The 19,647-nt window shown below is 37.2% G+C and overlaps 1 protein-coding gene across 5 annotated transcripts in view; it reads right to left on the minus strand.

The window, feature by feature from the left end:
- Positions 1–19,647, minus strand: part of BOLL (boule homolog, RNA binding protein) — a 96,013-nt gene that overhangs the window by 67,529 nt on the left and 8,837 nt on the right. For all 5 annotated transcript variants that reach the window (XR_011528503.1, XM_070580497.1, XM_070580496.1 and 2 more), the window contains exons 4-7: positions 19,552–19,606; positions 17,670–17,745; positions 14,468–14,595; positions 12,384–12,455 (exon numbers count right to left, since the gene is read on the minus strand). Coding sequence is in view for 4 of the 5 variants with exons in the window: in XM_070580497.1 (XP_070436598.1) it covers positions 12,384–12,455; positions 14,468–14,595; positions 17,670–17,745; positions 19,552–19,606 (331 nt within the window). In the remaining variant the exon portion in view is untranslated. The remainder of the gene's footprint in view (positions 1–12,383; positions 12,456–14,467; positions 14,596–17,669; positions 17,746–19,551; positions 19,607–19,647) is intronic.

Below are 19,647 nucleotides of genomic sequence, written 5' to 3' on the forward strand. Positions count from 1 at the left end.
ATACTATTCAAAAAGGCAGGATAATATATAATCTCTTAAGAAAATATTTTAATAAAAAATCTGAAATAAAATGATTTATATGTAGATTTATCAGATAAATGAAAACACTATCTATGAAGTGAGAAATACGAAGGAGATAAATACTAATTAAAATATGCCATTAACTGATCTAACAAAAACTGATAAAGCTACCAATCTTAGAATTTGTAAAAAGAAAGAGCAAGGGAAGATTCTTATTGAAGTGGCCATTTTAAGGGCAGAATGATGATGAATACACAACTGAAAAGAAGTGTGAAGTGAAATTATTTCTTACACTGCAAAATATTATGTTACAAATCGGTACCAAAATCTTTCCTGAGTATATCTAGGTAACATATTTCCAATTTTATAATTTGTCAAGTGGAAAACCAAAGTATAAACTTAAACTGCATTAGAAACTGTTGAGAATAAATCTGATATGGCAAGTGAGCTATAGCTGTATATAATCAATTAATGAAGGAGGAGCTGGGCTCAATAAAGCATAAGCAGAAAGCAACCTTATTCTTTCTCATCCCTGCTAATTTTAATTGTGGTAACATTGGTTTACAATACTACATAAATTTGAGGTGTACATCATTATATTTCTATTCCTTTGTAGATTACATCATGTTCATCACCCAAAGACTAATTATAATCCATCACCATACACACGTGCCTAATCACCCCATCACCCTGCTCCCTCTGCCCTTCCCCTCTGGTAGCCACCAATCCAATCTCTGTCTCTATGTGTTTGTTTCTGTTTGTTTTCACCTTCTATTTACGAGTGATACACGGTATGTGACTTTCTCCCTCTGAACTTACTTCACTTAGCATAATACCTGTAAGGTCCATCCATGTTGTCACAAATGGCCAGATTTCATCGTTTTTTATGGCTGAGTAATATTCCATTATGTATATATATCACATCTTCTTTATCCATTCATCCCTTGATGGGCACCTAGGTTGCTCCCAAGTCTTGTCTATTGAGAATAATGCCGCAATGAACATAGGGGTGCGTATATGTTTACACATTCATGTTTTCATGTTCTTTGGACAAATATGCAGAGTGGAACAGTTGGATAGTATGGCAGTTCTAGTCTTAATTTTTTGCGAAATCTCCATACTATTTTCCATAGTGGCTGCACCAGTTTGCACTCCCACCAGCAGTGTATGAGAGTTCCCTTTTCTCCACATCCTCTCCAACATTTATTTCCTGTCTTGTTAATTATAGGCATTCTGATGGGCATGAGGTGATATCTCATTGTAGTTTGATTTGCATTTCCCTGATAATTAGTGATGTTGAGTATCTTTTCATGGCCTGTTGGTCATCTGTAAATCTTCCTTGGAGAAATGTCTGTGTAGATCTTCTGCCCATTTTTAAATTGGGTTGTTAGGTTTTTGTTGTTGAGATCTATTAGTTCTTTATATATTTTGGATATTAACCCCTCATCCAATATATGGTTTGCAAATATCTTGTCTCAATTGTTAGGATGTCTTTTCATTTTGTTGATGGTTTCCTTTGCTGTGCAGGAGATTTTTAGTTTGGTATAGTCCCATTTGTTTATTTTTTCTGACCCTTGCCTGGTCAGACATGGTCCTTGAAAATACACTGCTAACACCAACGTCAATCAGTGTACTGCCTATGTTTTCTTCTAGAAGTTTCATGGTATCAGGTCTTACATTCAAGTCTTTAATCCACTTTGAGTTAATTTTTGTGTATGATGTAAGATAATGGTCTACTTTCACTCTTTACCATGTGGTTGTCTAGTTTTCCCAACACCATTTATTGAAGAGACTTTCCTTTCTTCTTTGTATGTTCTTGGCTCCCTTGTCAATAATTAGCCGTCTGCAGATGTGTGGGTTTATTTCTGGGCTCTCAATTCCATTCCAGTGATCTGTGTGTCTGTTTTTGTGCTAGTACCATGCTGTTTTGATTACTATAGCTTTGTAGCATATTTTGAAATCTGGAAGTGTGATACCTCCAGCTTTGTTCTTTTTTCTCAACATTCCTTTGGCTATTTGGGGTCTTTTGTTGTTCCATATAAATTTTAGGATTCTTTGTTCTCTTCCTGTGAAAAATGTTGTTGGAACTTTGATAGGGATTGCACTGAATCTGTAGATTGTTTTAGGAAGTATGGACATTTTAACTATGTTAATTCTTCCAATCCAGGAGCACAGAATATCTTTCCATTTCTCTGTGTCTTCTTCAATTTCTGTCAACAATGTTTTATAGTTTTCAGCATACAGGTCTTTTACTTCTTTGGTTAAATTTATTCTTAGGTATTTTATTCTTTTTGTTGCAACTGTAAATGGGATTGTATTCCTAATTTCTCTTTCTGCTATGTTGTTGTTAGTGTATAGAAATACAACTGATTTTTTTTTTTTTTAGTTTTTATTTATTTATTTATTTATTTATTTTTATTAATGTTATGATAGATTACAAGCTTGTGAGATTTCAGTTGTACATTTTTGTTAGTCATGTTGTGGGTACACCACTTCCCCCTCCGTACCCTCCCCCCACCCACCCTTTTCCCTGGTAACCACCGATCAGATCTCCTTCTCAATATACTAATTTCCACCTATGAGTGGAGTCATATAGAGATCGTCTTTCTCTGACTGACTTATTTCGCTTAACATAATGCCCTCGAGGTCCATCCACGTTGTTGTGAATGGGCCAATTTCGTCTTTTTTTATGGCTGAGTAGTATTCCATTGTGTATATATACCACATCTTCTTTATCCAGTCATCAGTTTCTGGGCATGTAGGCTGGTTCCACGTCTTGGCTATTGTAAATAATGCTGCGATGAACATAGGGGTGCAACGGACTCTTGAGATATCTGTTATCAGGTTCTTAGGATAGATACCCAGTAATGGGATGGCTGGGTCATAGGGTATTTCTATTTTTAACTTTTTGAGAAATCTCCATACTGTTTTCCATAGTGGCTGTACCAGTTTGCATTCCCACCAACAGTGTATGAGGGTTCCTCTTTCTCCACAACCTCTCCAACATTTGTCGTTCTTGGTTTTGGATGTTTTTGCCAATCTAACGGGGGTAAGGTGATATCTTAGTGTAGTTTTGATTTGCATTTCCCTGATGATTAGCGATGATGAACATCTTTTCATGTGTCTATTGGCCATATTCATATCTTCTTTTGAGAAATGTCTGTTCATGTCCTCTGCCCATTTTTTGATCGGGTTGTTTGTTTTTTTGTTGTTAAGCAGTGTGAGTTCTTTGTATATTATGGAGATTAACCCTTTGTCGGATAAGTGGCTTGTAAATATTTTTTCCCAATTAGTGAGCTGTTTTTTTGTTTCAATTCTGTTTTCCCTTGCCTTGAAGAAGCTCTTTAGTCTGATGAAGTCCCATTTGTTTATTCTTTCTATTGTTTCCCTCAACTGAGGAGTTACAGTGTCCAAAAAGATTCTTTTGAAACTGATGTCAAAGAGTGTACTGCCTATATTCTCTTCCAAAAGACTTATTGTCTCAGGCCTAATCTTTAGGTCTTTGATCCATTTTGAGTTTATTTTGGTGTGTGGTGAAAAAGAATGGTCAATTTTCAATCTTTTGCATGTGGCTGTCCAGTTTTCCCAGCACCATTTGTTGAAGAGACTTTCTTTTCTCCATTGTAGGCCCTCTGCTCCTTTGTCGAAGATTAGCTGTCCATAGATGTGTGGTTTTATCTCTGGGCTTTCAATTCTGTTCCATTGATCTGTGGACCTGTTTTTGCACCAGTACCATGCTGTTTTGATCACTGTAGCTTTGTAGTATGTTTTGAAATCGGGGATTGTGATTCCGCCGGCTTTGTTTTTCTTGCTCAGGATTGCTTTAGCAATTCGCGGTCTTTTGTTCCCCCATATGAATTTTAGGATTGTTTGTTCAATTTCTGTGAAGAATGTTCTTGGGATTCTGATTGGGATAGCATTGAATCTGTATATTGCTTTAGGTAGTATGGACATTTTAACTATGTTTATTCTTCCAATCCATGTACAAGGAATGTTTTTCCATCTCTTTATGTCATCGCCTATTTCTTTCAAGAAAGTCTTGTAGTTTTCATTGTATAGATCCTTCACTTCCTTGGTTAAGTTTATCCCAAGGTATTTTATTCTTTTCGTTGCGATTGTGAATGGGATAGAGTTCTTGAGTTCTTTTTCTGTTAGTTTATTGTTAGTGTATAGAAATGCTACTGATTTATGCACGTTAATTTTATACCCTGCTACTTTGCTGTAGTTGTTGATTATTTCTAATAGTTTTTCTGTGGATTCTTTGGGGTTTTCTATGTATAAGATCATGTCGTCTGCAAACAACGAGAGTTTTACTTCTTCGTTACCTATTTGGATTCCTTTTATTTCTTTTTCCTGCCGAATTGCTCTGGCCAGCACCTCCAGTACTATGTTGAATAGGAGTGGTGAAAGTGGGCACCCTTGTCTTGTTCCTGTCCTCAGAGGGATGGCTTTCAGCTTTTGTCCATTGAGTATGATGTTGGCTGTGGGTCTATCATATATGGCCTTTATTATGTTGAGGTACTTTCCTTCTATACCCATTTTACTGAGGGTTTTTATCATAAATGGGTGTTGGATCTTGTCGAATGCTTTCTCTGCATCTATTGAGATGATCATGTGGTTTTTGTTTTTCATTTTGTTGATGTAGTGTATCACGTTGATTGACTTGCGGATGTTGAACCATCCCTGTGTCCCTGGTATAAATCCCACTTGATCATGGTGTATAATCTTTTTGATGTATTGCTGTAATCGGTTTGCCAAAATTTTGTTGAGGATTTTTGCATCTATGTTCATCAGTGATATCGGCCTGTAGTTCTCCTTCTTTGTGTTGTCCTTGTCAGGTTTGGGGATCAGAGTGATGTTGGCTTCATAGAATGTGTTAGGGAGTTCTCCATCTTTCTCAATTTTCTGGAACAGTTTGAGGAGAATAGGTATTAAGTCTTCTTTGAATGTTTGGTAGAATTCTCCAGAGAAGCCGTCTGGTCCTGGACTCTTGTTTTTGGGGAGGTTTTTGATTACCGTTTCTATTTCCTTACTTGTGATTGGTCTATTCAGATTCTCCATTTCTTCCTGATTCAGTTTGGGGAGATTGTAGGAGTCTAGGAATTTGTCCATTTCTTCCAGGTTGTTCAATTTGTTGGCATATAGTTTTTCATAGTATTCTCTTATGATCTCTTGTATTTCATTGGTATCTGTTGTGATTTCTCCTCTGTCATTCCTGATTTTATTAATTTGCGATTTCTCTCTTCTTTTCTTGGTGAGTCTGGCTAGGGGTTTGTCAATTTTGTTAATTCTTTCGAAGAACCAACTCTTTGTTTCATTGATCCTTTCTATTGTCTTTTTTGTTTCAATATCGCTTATTTCTGCTCTTATTTTTATTATTTCCCTCCTTCTACTGACTCTGGGCTTTGTTTGTTCTTCTTTTTCTAGTTCTGTTAGGTGTCGTTTGAGGTTGCTTACGTGAGCTTTTTCTTGTTTAGTGAGGTGAGCCTGTATTGCGATGAATTTCCCTCTTAGGACTGCTTTTGCTGCATCCCAAATGATTTGGTATGTCGTGTTCTCATTTTCATTTGTCTCCAGATAATATTTGATTTCTTCTTTAATTTCTTCAATGATCCATTGTTTGTTGAGAAGCGTGTTGTTTAGTCTCCACATTTTTGCACCTTTCTCTGCTTTTTTCTTGTAGTTGATTTCTAGTTTAATAGCGTTATGATCAGAAAAGATGCTTGATATTATTTCAACTCTCTTGTATTTATTGATGTTTGCTTTGGTTCCCAAAATATGGTCAATCCTTGAGAATGTTCCATGTGCACTTGAGAAGAATGTGTAACCTGCTGTTTTTGGATGAAGTGTTCTATATATATCTATTAAGTCCATCTGGTCTAATTTTTCATTTAATTCTATTATTTCCTTGTTGATTTTCCGTCTGGATGTTCTGTCCATTGGTGTTAATGGTGTGTTGAGGTCCCCTACTATTATTGTATTGTTGTTGATGTCTTCTTTTAGTTCTATTAAGAGTTGCTTTACAAATTTTGGTGCTCCTGTGTTGGGTGCGTATATATTTATAAGTGTTATGTCTTCTTGGTGGAGAGTCCCTTTTATCATTATATACTGTCCCTCTTTATCTTTCTTTATCTGTTTTGCTTTGAAATCTACCTTGTCTGATATTAGTATAGCGACACCTGCTTTCTTTTGTTCATTATTAGCTTGGAGTATTGTTCTCCATCCCTTCACTCTGAGTCTGTGTTTGTCTTTGGGGCTGAGGTGTGTTTCCTGGAGGCAGCATATTGTTGGATCTTGTTCTTTGATCCATCCTGCCACTCTGTGTCTTTTGATTGGGGAGTTCAATCCATTTACATTTAGAGTGATTATTGAGACGTGGGGGCCTACCACTACCATTTTGTGTCTTGTTTTCCGGTTTTCTTCAGTTTCCTTTGTTTCTCGTCCCATGGTTTAATCTGTTCTGATGTAGAGCTGCTACTCTCTGTTGTTGTCCTTCTACTTATCTCCTCTGCTCTTGGTTTTGTAGCCCCTTTCCTTTTTTGGATTTTTCAGGAATGAGGGTTTTCCTGAGGATTTCCTGAAGAGGAGGTTTTGTGGCAATGAACTCCCTTAATTTTTGTTTATCTGGGAAAGTTTTTATTTCTCCATCGTATTTGAAGGATATTTTCGCTGGGTAGAGAATTCTCGGCTGTAGATTTTTGTCCTTCAGATTTTTGAATATATCATTCCACTCTCTTCTAGCCTGTAAAGTTTCTGCTGAGAAATCTGCTGATAGCCTGATGGGGGTTCCTTTGTAGGTTAGTTTCTTTTGCCTGGCTGTCCTTAATATTTTCTCCTTGTCGTTGACTTTTGCTAGCTTCACTACTATATGCCGTGGAGTTGGTCTTCTTGCATTGATAAAGTTTGGAGATCTATTGGCTTCTGTCACCTGAAGATCCATCTCCCTCACCAGATTTGGGAAGTTCTCAGCCATTATTTCTTTGAATAGGTTTTCTGCCCCTTTCTCCTTCTCTTCTCCCTCTGGTATACCTATAATCCTTACGTTGCATCTCCTAATTGTGTCTGATAATTCTCGGAGAGTTTCTTCATTTCTTTTAAGTCTTGCTTCTCTCTCCTCCTCTGCCTGCAACAATTCTATATTGCCATCTTCCAAATTGCTAATTCTTTCCTCCATATTATCGGCCCTACTGTTCAGAGCATCTAGATTTTTCTTAATCTCCTCTATTGTGTTCTTCATTTCCAATATTTCTGTTTGGTTCTTCTTTATCGTATCAAACTCTTTTGTGATATAGCTCCTGAACTCATTGAGTTGTCGGTCAGAATTCTCTCTTAACTCATTGAGAATCTTAATGATAGCTGTTTTGAAGTCATCATCATTTAGGTTATATATCTCATTTTCTTTGGGATTGTTTTCTGTGTATTTGTTACTTTCTTTCTGTTCTGGAGATTTAATGTATTTTTTCATATTGCTTGATGTTGTTGATTTGTGCCTCCGCATGGAGATGGAGTTTAGTTGCTCCTTTCACTTGTTTCAGCTGCTGCGGTGGGGGGAGCAGCTGTTTATACTTCACCAACCAGGAACCCTGTCCGTAGTTGCTAACTGGGCCTGGGCCCCTCTTCGTAGCCACAGTGGCCCTTTGGATTCCCTCCTCTGCCGTGGGGGCCGTCACAGGGGGGCTTCAGGCTGCAGGTGCCTACTGTTGTTGCCCACCTAGATGCGCTCTCTCCTTGGGGTCTGCAATGGTGTTATGGGCTTTTGCAGCGGCCAGGGGTGGGATCACTTATATTTGTCGCTCCGTTGCTGTCGGCACCCACCAAATCTCACTTGTCCTCTATGGGTCACAGGAGAGCTATTGGCATCTTCTACAGTCTGTGGTTAGTACACCTAGCTATGCTGCTTTTGCCCTGGGGTCTTCCAGCCTTGTGGCTGGCGGCTGGGTGCCTTCTACTGGTGCTGTGCAGAGGCTTTCCCTAAGGCTGCTGTGAGCCTGTAGGGTTTCCCCCTAGGCTACTAAGCTGGGTCTCTGGAACTCTCTCCAGCCCCAGTCCTCTCCGAGATCTCCGGCAATCCCTAGCCTCACGGGGTGGGCAACGGCAGCTGGGGGTCGCCCCGCCCTCTGGGATTCTCTCCGGGCCTCTCCCGGAGCCGTGAATGCTCAGCGTGGCCCCTCTGCTAACGGCACACAGAGAGTTTTGTCTGCTGCCCGGGCGGAGCTCCAGCACTTCCCCTCCGGGTCGCAGAACCGGCCTTTGAAAGTTCCCCCAGCCCCGGTCCTCTCCTCTCCGAGATCTCCGGCAATCCCTAGTCCCACGGGGCGGGCAACGGCAGCTGGGGGTCGCCCCGCCCTCTGGGCTTCTCTCCGGGCCTCTGCCGGGAGCCCTGAATGCTGGGCGTGGCCCCTCTGCTAATGGCAGACAGAGAGTTTTGTCTGCTGCCTGGCGGAGCTCCAGCGCTTCCCCTCCGGGTCGCAGAACCGGCCTTTGAAAGTTCCCCCGCCCCGGTCCTCTCCGAGATCTCTGGCAATCCCTAGCCCCACGGGGCGGGCAACGGCAGCTGGGAGACCTCCGTGCCCTCCGTGTCTCTCTCTGGGACCCTCCGGGCGCCCCGAGCACCAGGCTGGGTCTCCCCGCCAATGGCGGGGAGAGACTCTCCCCGCGGGCTCAGGTGTGCAACTCCAAGGTTTCCCTCTGCGTTTAGGAGTAATTGCGGGGGGTTTAGGTAGGGTTCTGGTCACCTGTTTCCACCGTCGCTCCTCTGTTGTGTTCTCGCTCCTGCCCTAGATGTGTGTGGATCCTCTGGGGGCGTCCGTTGGAAGAAAGCCGCTTGCGGGTACTAGGCTGCCCGTCGGGGTCGGAGAGTTTTCACCTATTTCCACATCCTCCCGGAGGAAAGTCCATCCGCCTTCCGATGTATAGTCGCGTGGGTGTCTCAGACGTCCTGAGGTGCTGTCTGGATATCCTTTGTCAAGCGATAAGTGTCCAAATAATTGTAGACTCGAAGGGCGAGAGACAAAGAGGACTACTCACGGCGCCATCTTGGCTCTCCTCCTACAACTAAGTCTACAACTGATTTTTGAATGTTGATTTTGTATCCTGCAACTTTACAATATTCATTTATTACTTCTAAAAGTTTTTTGGTGGATTCTTTAGGGTTTTCTATATATAAAGTTACGTAATCTGCAAATAGTGACAGTTTCACTTCTTCCTTTCCAATTTGGATCCCTTTTATTTCTTTTTCTTGCCTGACTGCTCCTGCTAGGACTTCCAATACTATGCTAAATAAGGGTGGTGAAAGGGCATTCTTGTCTGTTTCCTGTTCTTAGAGGAATAGCTTTCAGTTTTTCTCCATTGAGAATGATATTAGCTGTAGGTTTGTTATATATTGCCTTTATTATGTTGAGGTACTTTCCTTCTAAACCAATTTTATTCAGTTTTTATCATAAATGGATGCTGTATCTTGTCAAATGCTTTCTCTGCATCTGTGGAGATAATCATGTGATTTTCCTCCTTCTTTTTGTTAATGTGATGTATCACGTTGATTGATTTGCAGATGCAGAACTGTCCCTGCATCCCTGGAATAAATCCCACTTGATCATGGTCTATGATCTTTTTAATGTATTGTTGTATTCACTTTGCTAGTATTTTCTTGAGGATTTTTCCATTGATGTTCATCAGTGATACTGGCCTGTGATTTTCTTTTTTGCTGTTGTCCTTGTCTGGTTTTGGTATCAGGGTAACGCTGGCCTTGTAGAAGGAGTTAGGAAGCTTCCCCTCCTCTTCAATTTTTTTAAGAGTTTGAGAAGGATACATATTAAGTCTTCTTTCAAAGTTTGGTAGAATTCACCAGGGAAGCCATCTGGTCCCGGACTTCTATTTTTTGGGAGGTTTTTGATTACTATTTTGATCTCCAGTAAGGTGAGTGGTCCATTCAAGTTCTCCATTTCTTCTTGATTCAGTTTTGGAATGTTGTATGATTCTAAGAATTTATCCATTTCCTCTAGATTATCCAATTTGTTGGCATATAGCTTTTCATAGTATTCTCTTATAATCTTTTTTATTTCTGAGGTATCTGTTGTAATTTTTCCTCTTTCATTTCTGATTTTATTTATTTGAACCTTCTATTTTTCTTGGTGAGTCTAGCTAAAGACTGTCAATTTTGTTTACCTTTTCAAAGAACCAGCTCTTAGCTTCATTGATTTTTTTCTATTGTCATTTTAGTCTCTGTTTCATTTATTTCTGCTCTGATTTTTATTATTTCCTTCCTTTTACTGATTTGGGGCTTTGTTTGTTCTTCTTTTTCCAGTTCCTTTAGGTGTACTGTTAGATTGTTTATTTGAGATTTTTCTTGTTTGTTGGGGTAGGCCTGTTTTGCTACAGACTTCCCTCTTAAAACCACTTTTGCTGTATCCCATAAATTTTGGCATGTCGTATTTTCATTTTCATTTGTCTCCAGGTATTTTTTGATTTCTCCTTTGATTTCTTCATTGACCCAACTGTTGTTCAGTAGCATTTTGTTTAATTTCCACATATTTGTGGCTTTTCCGATTTTCTTCCTGTAGTTGACTTCTAGTTTCATACCATTGTGGTTAGAAAAGATGCTTGGTATTATCTCAATCTTCTTAAATTTACTGAGACTTGTTTTGTGACCTAATATGTGATCTATCGTGGAGAATGTTCTATGTGGATTTGAAAAGAATGTGTATTCTATCCCTCCCACTTTAAAAGCACCGTGTTGAGCTGTTCTTCCTTGCCCCTGGATAAAAATTTAGGACGGATCACTTTATAGGGTGTGGCAGATTCCAAATAACTCTTTAGTTAGGTACTTTACTAGATTTTTTGGTGGTTTCCCTGCTGAAAACTTCTGACTGCAATTCTAGCCCTTGATTGTAGAAGTCCACTTCACACAGATTCTTTGTTTACCGGGATCACCTTAAAGTTTTTTGGAAAGAGTCTTTTCTGTGTGGCTCACATCTTGCTCTTGGGAAACAAACTTTTGCTTGCTGTGAGTAGAAGTTAAACACATTCCCACTGTAGCCTTCTCTCATAGCTCTGCTTTCATAGACCACTCCAGCTTCTTCTTTGGACTTTTTTAGGAGAAGTCAGGTCCAAGTGGTACCATCTCACAAATTTCACAAGATAAATATGAAGCTCTCTTAGTCATTTTCTGAAGTCCTCTTCACTTGATTAAGGAGAAGGGAAAATGCTATAGCATTCTAATAACTCTCTTGTTAAAGAAAGCCTCATTACCTACCAATCTCCCTTGTCAAGTTCATCCTCCTCCCATATCTGCTCAAAGTGGGCACTGACCTAAGGGTCCCCAAACCAGTTTCACAATTTTTGGCTTGTCATGTTAAATAGTCTGGTACCTAATGTTCTGTCTTTGGAGACTCTGCTGAAATTCTGAAGCAGCTGAGGAAAAGTCATGCTACATACATATTTTTAAAAAATACCATTAAGTTACTTTCATTTTTAGTACATGAAGGAAACACTTCAGACAGTTTGATATTTAGCATGGTAACAGAATTTAAAAATAAATGACCTCCCCAAAACACAGTCTAATACTATAAAGAATTCCAGTAACTGTAACATTTCACGTGGGTCTATTTTGAAAGGTCAAAAAGAAAAGAAAAAAGAAAGAGACATAAATTCTCTTCCACTATTCCAGAGGTATGAAAGAATGTGATTTTATTTGTGAATGTTATAGCCCAGAGGTTGGCAAACTTTCTGTAAAGGGCCGGAGGGTAAATATTCTAAGCTTTGCAGGCCATAATATCTCTGTTCCAACTACCCAATTCTGCCACTGTAGCACAAAAGCAGCCATAGCCCATATGTAAACAAATATGGCTATGTTCTAATTATACTTCATTTACAAAAACCAAAATGGTCTGGCATTATGGTTCACTTATCCCCAGTCTCCCACAAGTATTAATGAAAAGAGAGTGCTGGTTAACTAAGAGAGGTTGTTATAATATAAACCACAATATATTACTTATTTTAATATATGTTATATTAAATGTATTAAGAAGAAACTGACATAATGTTAACAGTAACAATAAAAAATCAGCCTGTGGTCCAATATCTGTATCCTACTTTGGGTATTACTTCTAAAGACTTTCTAGATTAAATGTTAGCCAAGAGAGCAAAACTGACCTCATTACATTTGGTAAAAGGAAGCAAAGAATCCATCTTCTTGCGTGACATTGTTTAGTTCCCTCATACAAAAAGAAAAAAAACCACTGCTATCAAGGCTTAACTATCTCTTTTTAATTACTAGAGTATTTGCATGAGAAAGAACAGAATGAAAGTTACCCAAAAAAGCAGTGAAAGTATCAAAAGGATTTTCATTGTAATTTAATGTTTACCTGGTAGTGATACGCAGGTTGCTGATAAACAGGCTGAGCTACCATCACTGGGGAACTAGATACAGAACGTGACTATGAGAGGAAAGGAAAATAGAAAAATTATTTTAGGCAAAATTATTTAAAATAGTTTATAATAAAATTTATCTTGAATTGTTTCCTAAACCCAGTCAAATTATGGTTTACAATTGGAAATGTCATTTTTCCACCTCTTGATATTATTACCAACTCCACTTAAGTCTATTAAAATCAACACAGTGTTCCTACTTCCACGTGGTTTCGTTTCCACAGTAATGCTAAAAAGACAATCACCTGAAAAGTTGCTTTTAGTCCAAAGATTATGAAAATATAGTTCTAAGAGAATATTTAGAGGAAAATAGCAGCTGGACTTACAGCGACACTGCCTATTTCCATTGTGGAGACCAGCGGTAGTTAATGTTTACACAGTAGTTAGAACTGAACGAATAATTATATCTGATTCTGCCGCTAAAAATCTAGTAAGGGGTTGACATATCATGGACAAAACGGAGTTCTTATGAACTGTTAGCTAAAGTGTAAACTGGTATACTCTGGAAAGGTCTTTGGCAATACCTAGTCAAAGATGTGTATACTCTATGAATGTGAAATTCTACTTCCACGCATACATCATAGCCAAGACCAAGGTAGGGGAACAAAAATTTTCCAGTGGCGCATGGGCATGAACAGGTTTAAGAGTTCAGATCCTAAATTTCCTGTGTACTCCTTCCTGATTTGATCTGTCTGTGAATGTGTCTGTGTACTATTGATTCTTCTTTTCAAAACTCCCCTCTGAGAATTACCCTTTTCCTTCATTATGAAAAGCACACTTCTCACTCATTCTGGATCCTGCTATAATGGTTTGTTCTGGAATGGAAACACCAACAGAGCATCAAATAGACAATTCAAGAAGGCAATGCCCTTGAAAAATAGGACAGAGCAAAGCAAAAAGAGCTTGTATAGGAAATATTAAAGTGGAGATGGTACCTTATTTCATCCAGGAAGCAAAATAAATTACATCATGGTCACAGGGATACACATTAACTCATTTATTTGAACTTAAAATTAAAGTCAGAATTTTCTAATAGAAACTAAGTTTTATTTGATTGATTAATTTTATTTGGTTGACTAGTTTTGTTAACTGAGTTATAGAGCAGACATTTTCCATTCTTTTTTTTTATTGAGCTATAAGTGGCATTTAACATTATATTAGTTTCAGGTGAACAATATAATGATTCGATATATGTATATATTGCGAAATGATAACCATAATGTCTAGTTAACATCCACCACCACACATAGGACATTTTCCATTCTTAAACGAAATCTACAGCTATAAAGTTTTATAAACATATGTCTAAAGCAAATCTACAATATATAATATGCCTCAATTATTTGAAATTATGATAAATTTCAGACCAATTTAAAAATGAGAGTATTCATAATTTTTCATAAAAATTTTAGAGGATATATAAACAAACTTTGAAGACCACTGTCCTAGACAAACTCTCACACAATACATACAAGATTTGGATGTTTATTGTAGTCTTGATTGTAGGAAAAAACTTAAAATGCCCATCAATAGGGGAATATACACTCATAGAATGGAATATTACAAAATATTAAAATAAGTGGATTATATATCCTAGGATCAACATGGTTTATCTCAAAAATATAACATTGAATAGACAAACCAGATTATTTATATAGTGTTTAAAAAACACCCAAAATAAAACTGTATATTGTTAATATATTGTTTAAGGATACCTACATTTGTAGTAAAAACATATAAAATGGACAGGAAAGATATTCTAGTTCCCTCTGAGGAGGAAAAGAGGGTACAAGAATGGGGGCAAGGAGATTTTATTTGAATTTATCACATTTTATTCCCCCTATTAAAAGAACTTAAATATGGCAAAATGTCAACATGTATTAAATTTGAGTGGTAGCTACATGACTGTTATATTATTATTTGTACTTGTATGTGGTTGAAATATTTCAGAAATAAAATAAATATCTTAAAATAATGTGATAGTAACAGATAGACACTCTTCTAAAATAAAATTACTTACGGGCCAAGGTGGTGGTACAGAAGTTACCTCTGGAGTATGAAAATAAGCAACACCATTATGATAAGTGTAAGGATATCCAGTTGAAGTTGTTAGATACATTGTTCCAGCTGCTGGCATTATACTGGAACCTAAAAGCAAAGATTAAATAACAATAATTGAAATGTTCAATTCAACTTTTAAAAACGGAATTTTTCTTTTTGTTTAAAGATTGGCACCTGAGCTAACAACTGTTGCCAATCTTCTCTTTGTTTTTTTTTCTGCTTTTTCTCCCCAAATCCCACCAGTACAAAGTTCTATGTTTTAGTTGTGGGTTCTTCTAGTTGTGTCACGTGGGACGCCGCCTCAGTGTGGCCTAATGAGTGGAGCCGGGTCCGTGCCCAGGATCCGAACCAGTGAAACCCTGAGCCACCAAAGTGGAGTGTGCGAACTTAACCACTTGGCCATGGGGCCGGCCCCTAAAAATGTAATTTCTGAACATTGGAAAATCTTTATCCTAACATACCTATATAGCTACAGTAAAAATTGAATGTTACAAGTTTTTTTAAAAAAAAATTCCGTATGTTAAAGTATCTTTGAAGTATATATAGTCATGTGTTGCTTAATGACAGGGGTATGTTCTGAGAAATGCGTCATGAGCTGATTTTGTTGTTGTGGGAACATGAGAGTGTACTTACACAAACCTAGATGGTATAGCCTACTACACATTTAGGCTATATGGTAGTAATCTTATGGGACTACTGTCATATGTATAGTCTGTCACTGACTGAAACGTCATTATGTAGCGCACGACTATATTTTCAAACTCATTATCTTAGAGCTTATATTAGCCTAAGGTGAATAAAAGAAAAAGAAACAAGTTTAATAAGGAATACTAAAGATTCACCAATTCAGATTTTAATACTAATTAATGAAGAAACAAAGCTTAACAATTTATTTATTTATTTATTTATTTTTCATTTAAAGATTTTATTTTTTTTTCCTTTTTCTCCCCAAAGTCCCCCAGTACATAGTTGTATATTCTTCATTGTGGGTCCTTCTAGTTGTGGCATGTGGGCCTCTGCCTCAGCGTGGTTTGATGAGCAGTGCCATGTCCACGCCCAGGATTTGAACCAACGAAACACTGGGCCGCCTGCAGAGGAGCACGTGAACTTAACCACTCGGCCACGGGGCCAGCCCCAAGCTTAACAATCTAGATTATCAGCCAAGTCATTACCTTTACAAATATAAATTATACATCATTTAGAGTTACCTGAAGACTATATAGTGAAGTCCCTAAGACCTTAGTAAGAGCTTTTATTTGTAAAAGGCCAAAGATAAGGGAGGCAATGAAGTTGGAGAAAATTCTACTTTCCTGAAGACATTTTGGTTCCACTCTACAAATCCTTTAGATCTATTATCAGCAAATATTCATTCATGCCACGAGTCTCTTTTATTCTCGAATCTCCTTTTGCTACAACTGCTGCTGTTGCAATCGTGACCACAAATCTTCACGTGGCTAGTTTTGGGTCCCCATCTCTTCTCCAAGATTAAGTTATATATACCCGTCCCCCCAAAATAAAAAAATAACATTTTTCGTTGTCAGGAGGAGACTTTAAAAATTTATATAAGCCAAGTTAGATTAAGTACTCGACCAGGAAGGTTATATAAATTACTGGAAGTGGCAATCCTTCTACCACTATACCAGTGCTTCTCAAAATTTAACATACATTAGAATCACCTAAACACTTTATTAGAATACAAATTCCAAGGCCCCATCTCCAGAGATTTGCATTGAACAAGTCTGAGATAGGGCCTGAGGATTTGCTGACTACGCCACACTGTAAGCAGTACTAGCCTACCACTTTAAGCAGCACTACCACTTGTCAGCTTTTATATTTTCACTGCATTTCATCTAGTATTGTTACTGCTTATTCTAGTGGTTCTTAACCCAATCCTTTTGAGAATCTGATGAAAGCCATGGATCCTCTTCTCAGAAATATATACACTCAAATAAAATTTTGCATATAATTCAGGAGGTTCATGGATTTCCCTCCAAAGATCATCAAGGAACCAAAGGCTTATCTGTTAAATAAATAAATTTTGAGTGAATATTATTACAAGACATTAAACTAGGCCCTAGTGATACAGCTAAAAAGGAAAAGAAAAAATTCAACATGCCATGGTCTCTATCTTCATAGAAATTAGGTTCTGGTGGGGAAGACAGTCATTAGCTAATTACACAATTAATTAATTAAATACAATTTTGATAAATACATGAAAAGGTAGTATAGGGTATTAACTGGGTAGTATAGGGTACTATGCTGAACATTTCAATTACATCTAGAGAGAGACTTTAGTAAATATTACATGTGAAAAGTTAACTTACAGTAAAGATGCCTAATTTAATAAATGGGAAGACTGAGAAAAAAAGAAGGGTAGAGTTAAAAGCATTACAGAAATTTGAGGAAGGTACATAACTTAGTCAATTCCTAAAGCTTTAGGAATTGTTCACTCTGATAATTATGACTTATGTGGTTGAATTACAGTACATACTGTGTAAACAGAGTTTCTGAGATTGGCTCTATATTTTCACTTCTAGTATTTTCACTCTAATTTTAAACTACTTTTCTAATTATAAAATTTTCTAATTAGTAAATCTAAATTACTTCTAATTACTTTTAAAATTTTAACTTATATTTTTATCAGATTTTTCCTTTAAAAATGTAACCAGGGGCTGGCCCTGTGGCTCAGTGGTTAAGTTTGTGTGCTCCACTTTGGCGGCCCAGGGTTTCGCTGGATTTGATCCTAGGTGTGGACCTGGCAATGCTCATCAAGCCATGCTGAGGCGGTGTCCCACACAGCTAGAAGGATCTACAACTAGAATATACAACTATGTACTGGGAGCTTTGGGGAGAAGAAGAAGAAAAAAAAAAAGATCGGTAACAGATGTCAGCTCACGTGCCAACCTTTAAAAAAAAAAAAAAAGATGTAATTATGCAATATATTTAAGCATTATTATTTATGTAAATTTTTCCCTAGCCCACCACAAATCTTATATTAATTAATTTGTGGTAAGAAATATTCATTTGACCACTAACGTTGCTAAAACAACTTTATTAAATGAAAGAAACTTAGTATTTTAATAAAGTTTTATAAAAAGTCTAATATTTCAAAAAAGAACCATGCAAAAACATTGAAAAATACAGTAGTTCTCAATACATACGAGGAATCCCTACTTGTTGTTTTCTTATTGCCGGACCAATGTTCAGTTTCTTATCTTTATAATTAAGTTTTTCAGCCTAAAATAAGAAAAAACAAATTATTTCATTATTTTGGCACTATTGTTCATAAAACCAATAAGGAAAAAATAGAAACATTTTCAAAATTCAGACTATAACAGCCTTTGAAAGCAGCAAAACCTAGTGAAAAGGGCAAAGCCTTTGTATTTAAATAGATCTGGATCTGAATCTTAGCCAATGCTCTGACTCTAACTCGTTATCTGGAATTCTATTCATGGATCCTGTATTTGGGAATTCACCTATTCACTAAAATTTATTTGTATCCCCCCATATCAATACTCACTGACAATTTAGTGGTTATTAGCGGACATGAGCAGAGGTGAAAAATATGAGCTGCCTGATTTATTCACAATAGCCCAGACTTGGAAGCAACCTAAGTGCTCAACAACAGATGAATGGATAAAGAAGACGCGATATAAACAATGGAATATTACCATAAAAAAGACAAAATCTTGCCATTTGCGATAACACGGATGGACCTTGAGGTATTATGCCAAGCGAAATAAGTCAGACAGAGAAAGACAAATACCTTATGATTTCATTTGTATGTGGAAGATAGATAAATAAACACAAAGATATGGAGAGCAGATTGGTGGTTACCAGAGGGAAAGGAGGTGGGTGAAAGGGGTAAAGGAGTACATGTGTACAGGGAGAGCTGGCAACTAGACTTTTGGTGACGAACATGATGCAGTCTACACAGAAGTTGAAATATAATGATGTACACCTAAAATTTATATAATCTTATAAACCAGTGTTACCTCAATAAAAAAAATATATGAGTTGCCCAACACACATGATCTGAGCTGAGGTCAAACAGGGCTATCTTCTTATTTCAGCTCCTGTGCTGTAAACCAGTGTCCTCTTCATGTTCTGTTGAGTGCCACATTTTTCACATTTCTGTACTTTATGTTGGTGATTTTGCTATTTAAAATAGCCCTCAAGTACAGTGCTGAAGTGCTGGCTAGTGTTTCTAAGGGAAAGAAGACTGTCAGGCTTACGGAGAAAATATGGGTTAGATGGGTTTGATTCAGGCATGAGTCATAGTGCTGCTGGCCATGAAGTCAACGTTAATGAACCAACAATATATATTAAATATGATGTCTTTAAACAGAAACACACAAAAACAAAGTTATGTATTGGTTAGTTGATGAAAATACTGTGACCAGAAGCTTGTAGGAACGTAGTCTTGTATTTCTTTGTGGAGCAGCAGTTGAATATTTGCCAATTCAGTGTTCATAGTGACTTTACAGAACATAACTACTATGAATAACGAGACTTGACTACATACAATTTAATAATATGCAATTCAAATTCTATTTTTTCCTAAAAAAAAAATTAAATGTTATGTTTGCCAAATTTAAAGTTATTACACTGAACTGCAGGCTATCGACATTTTCTATGAATACTCTTAGTTTATATAAAGTTTTGCATAGTAGTGAAATAATCTCAGATAACCTCACTCCAGGAATCCATATTTGTAGTGTTTTCAGGAATCCAAAGTGCTGTTAACACTTCAGAAAAGATACATCCCCAAGTTCTCATTTTAAGCAAATCAAGTGAAAGTTTACCTGACAACTTCATAACCATACTCATGTAACAATCTGGAATTCTTCTGCAGATAAAGTTTGTCTTTAATTTTATTGTTTTGGAGACCAATGTCAATCTTAAGATGAGAAAAGTTAAAAAATTTCCTTTTTAGCAACTGATCGTTGTACTGGAACTCTACTATTAAAACAGATACCTTAAAGAATTAGTTTCAAAGAAAGAAGTTCCAAAAATGAAGTTAAATACAACAAAAGATCTTACCTCTTGTAAAATTTTTTGTGCATCTTCTTGTGTTTCAAAAGTGACGAAACCATACCTAAACAAATGTATTAATTATTTTCTTAGGACATCACATTA

Source organism: Equus przewalskii, chromosome 17, assembly GCF_037783145.1.
Source record: "Equus przewalskii isolate Varuska chromosome 17, EquPr2, whole genome shotgun sequence".
Classification (NCBI taxonomy): Eukaryota; Metazoa; Chordata; class Mammalia; order Perissodactyla; family Equidae; genus Equus; species Equus przewalskii.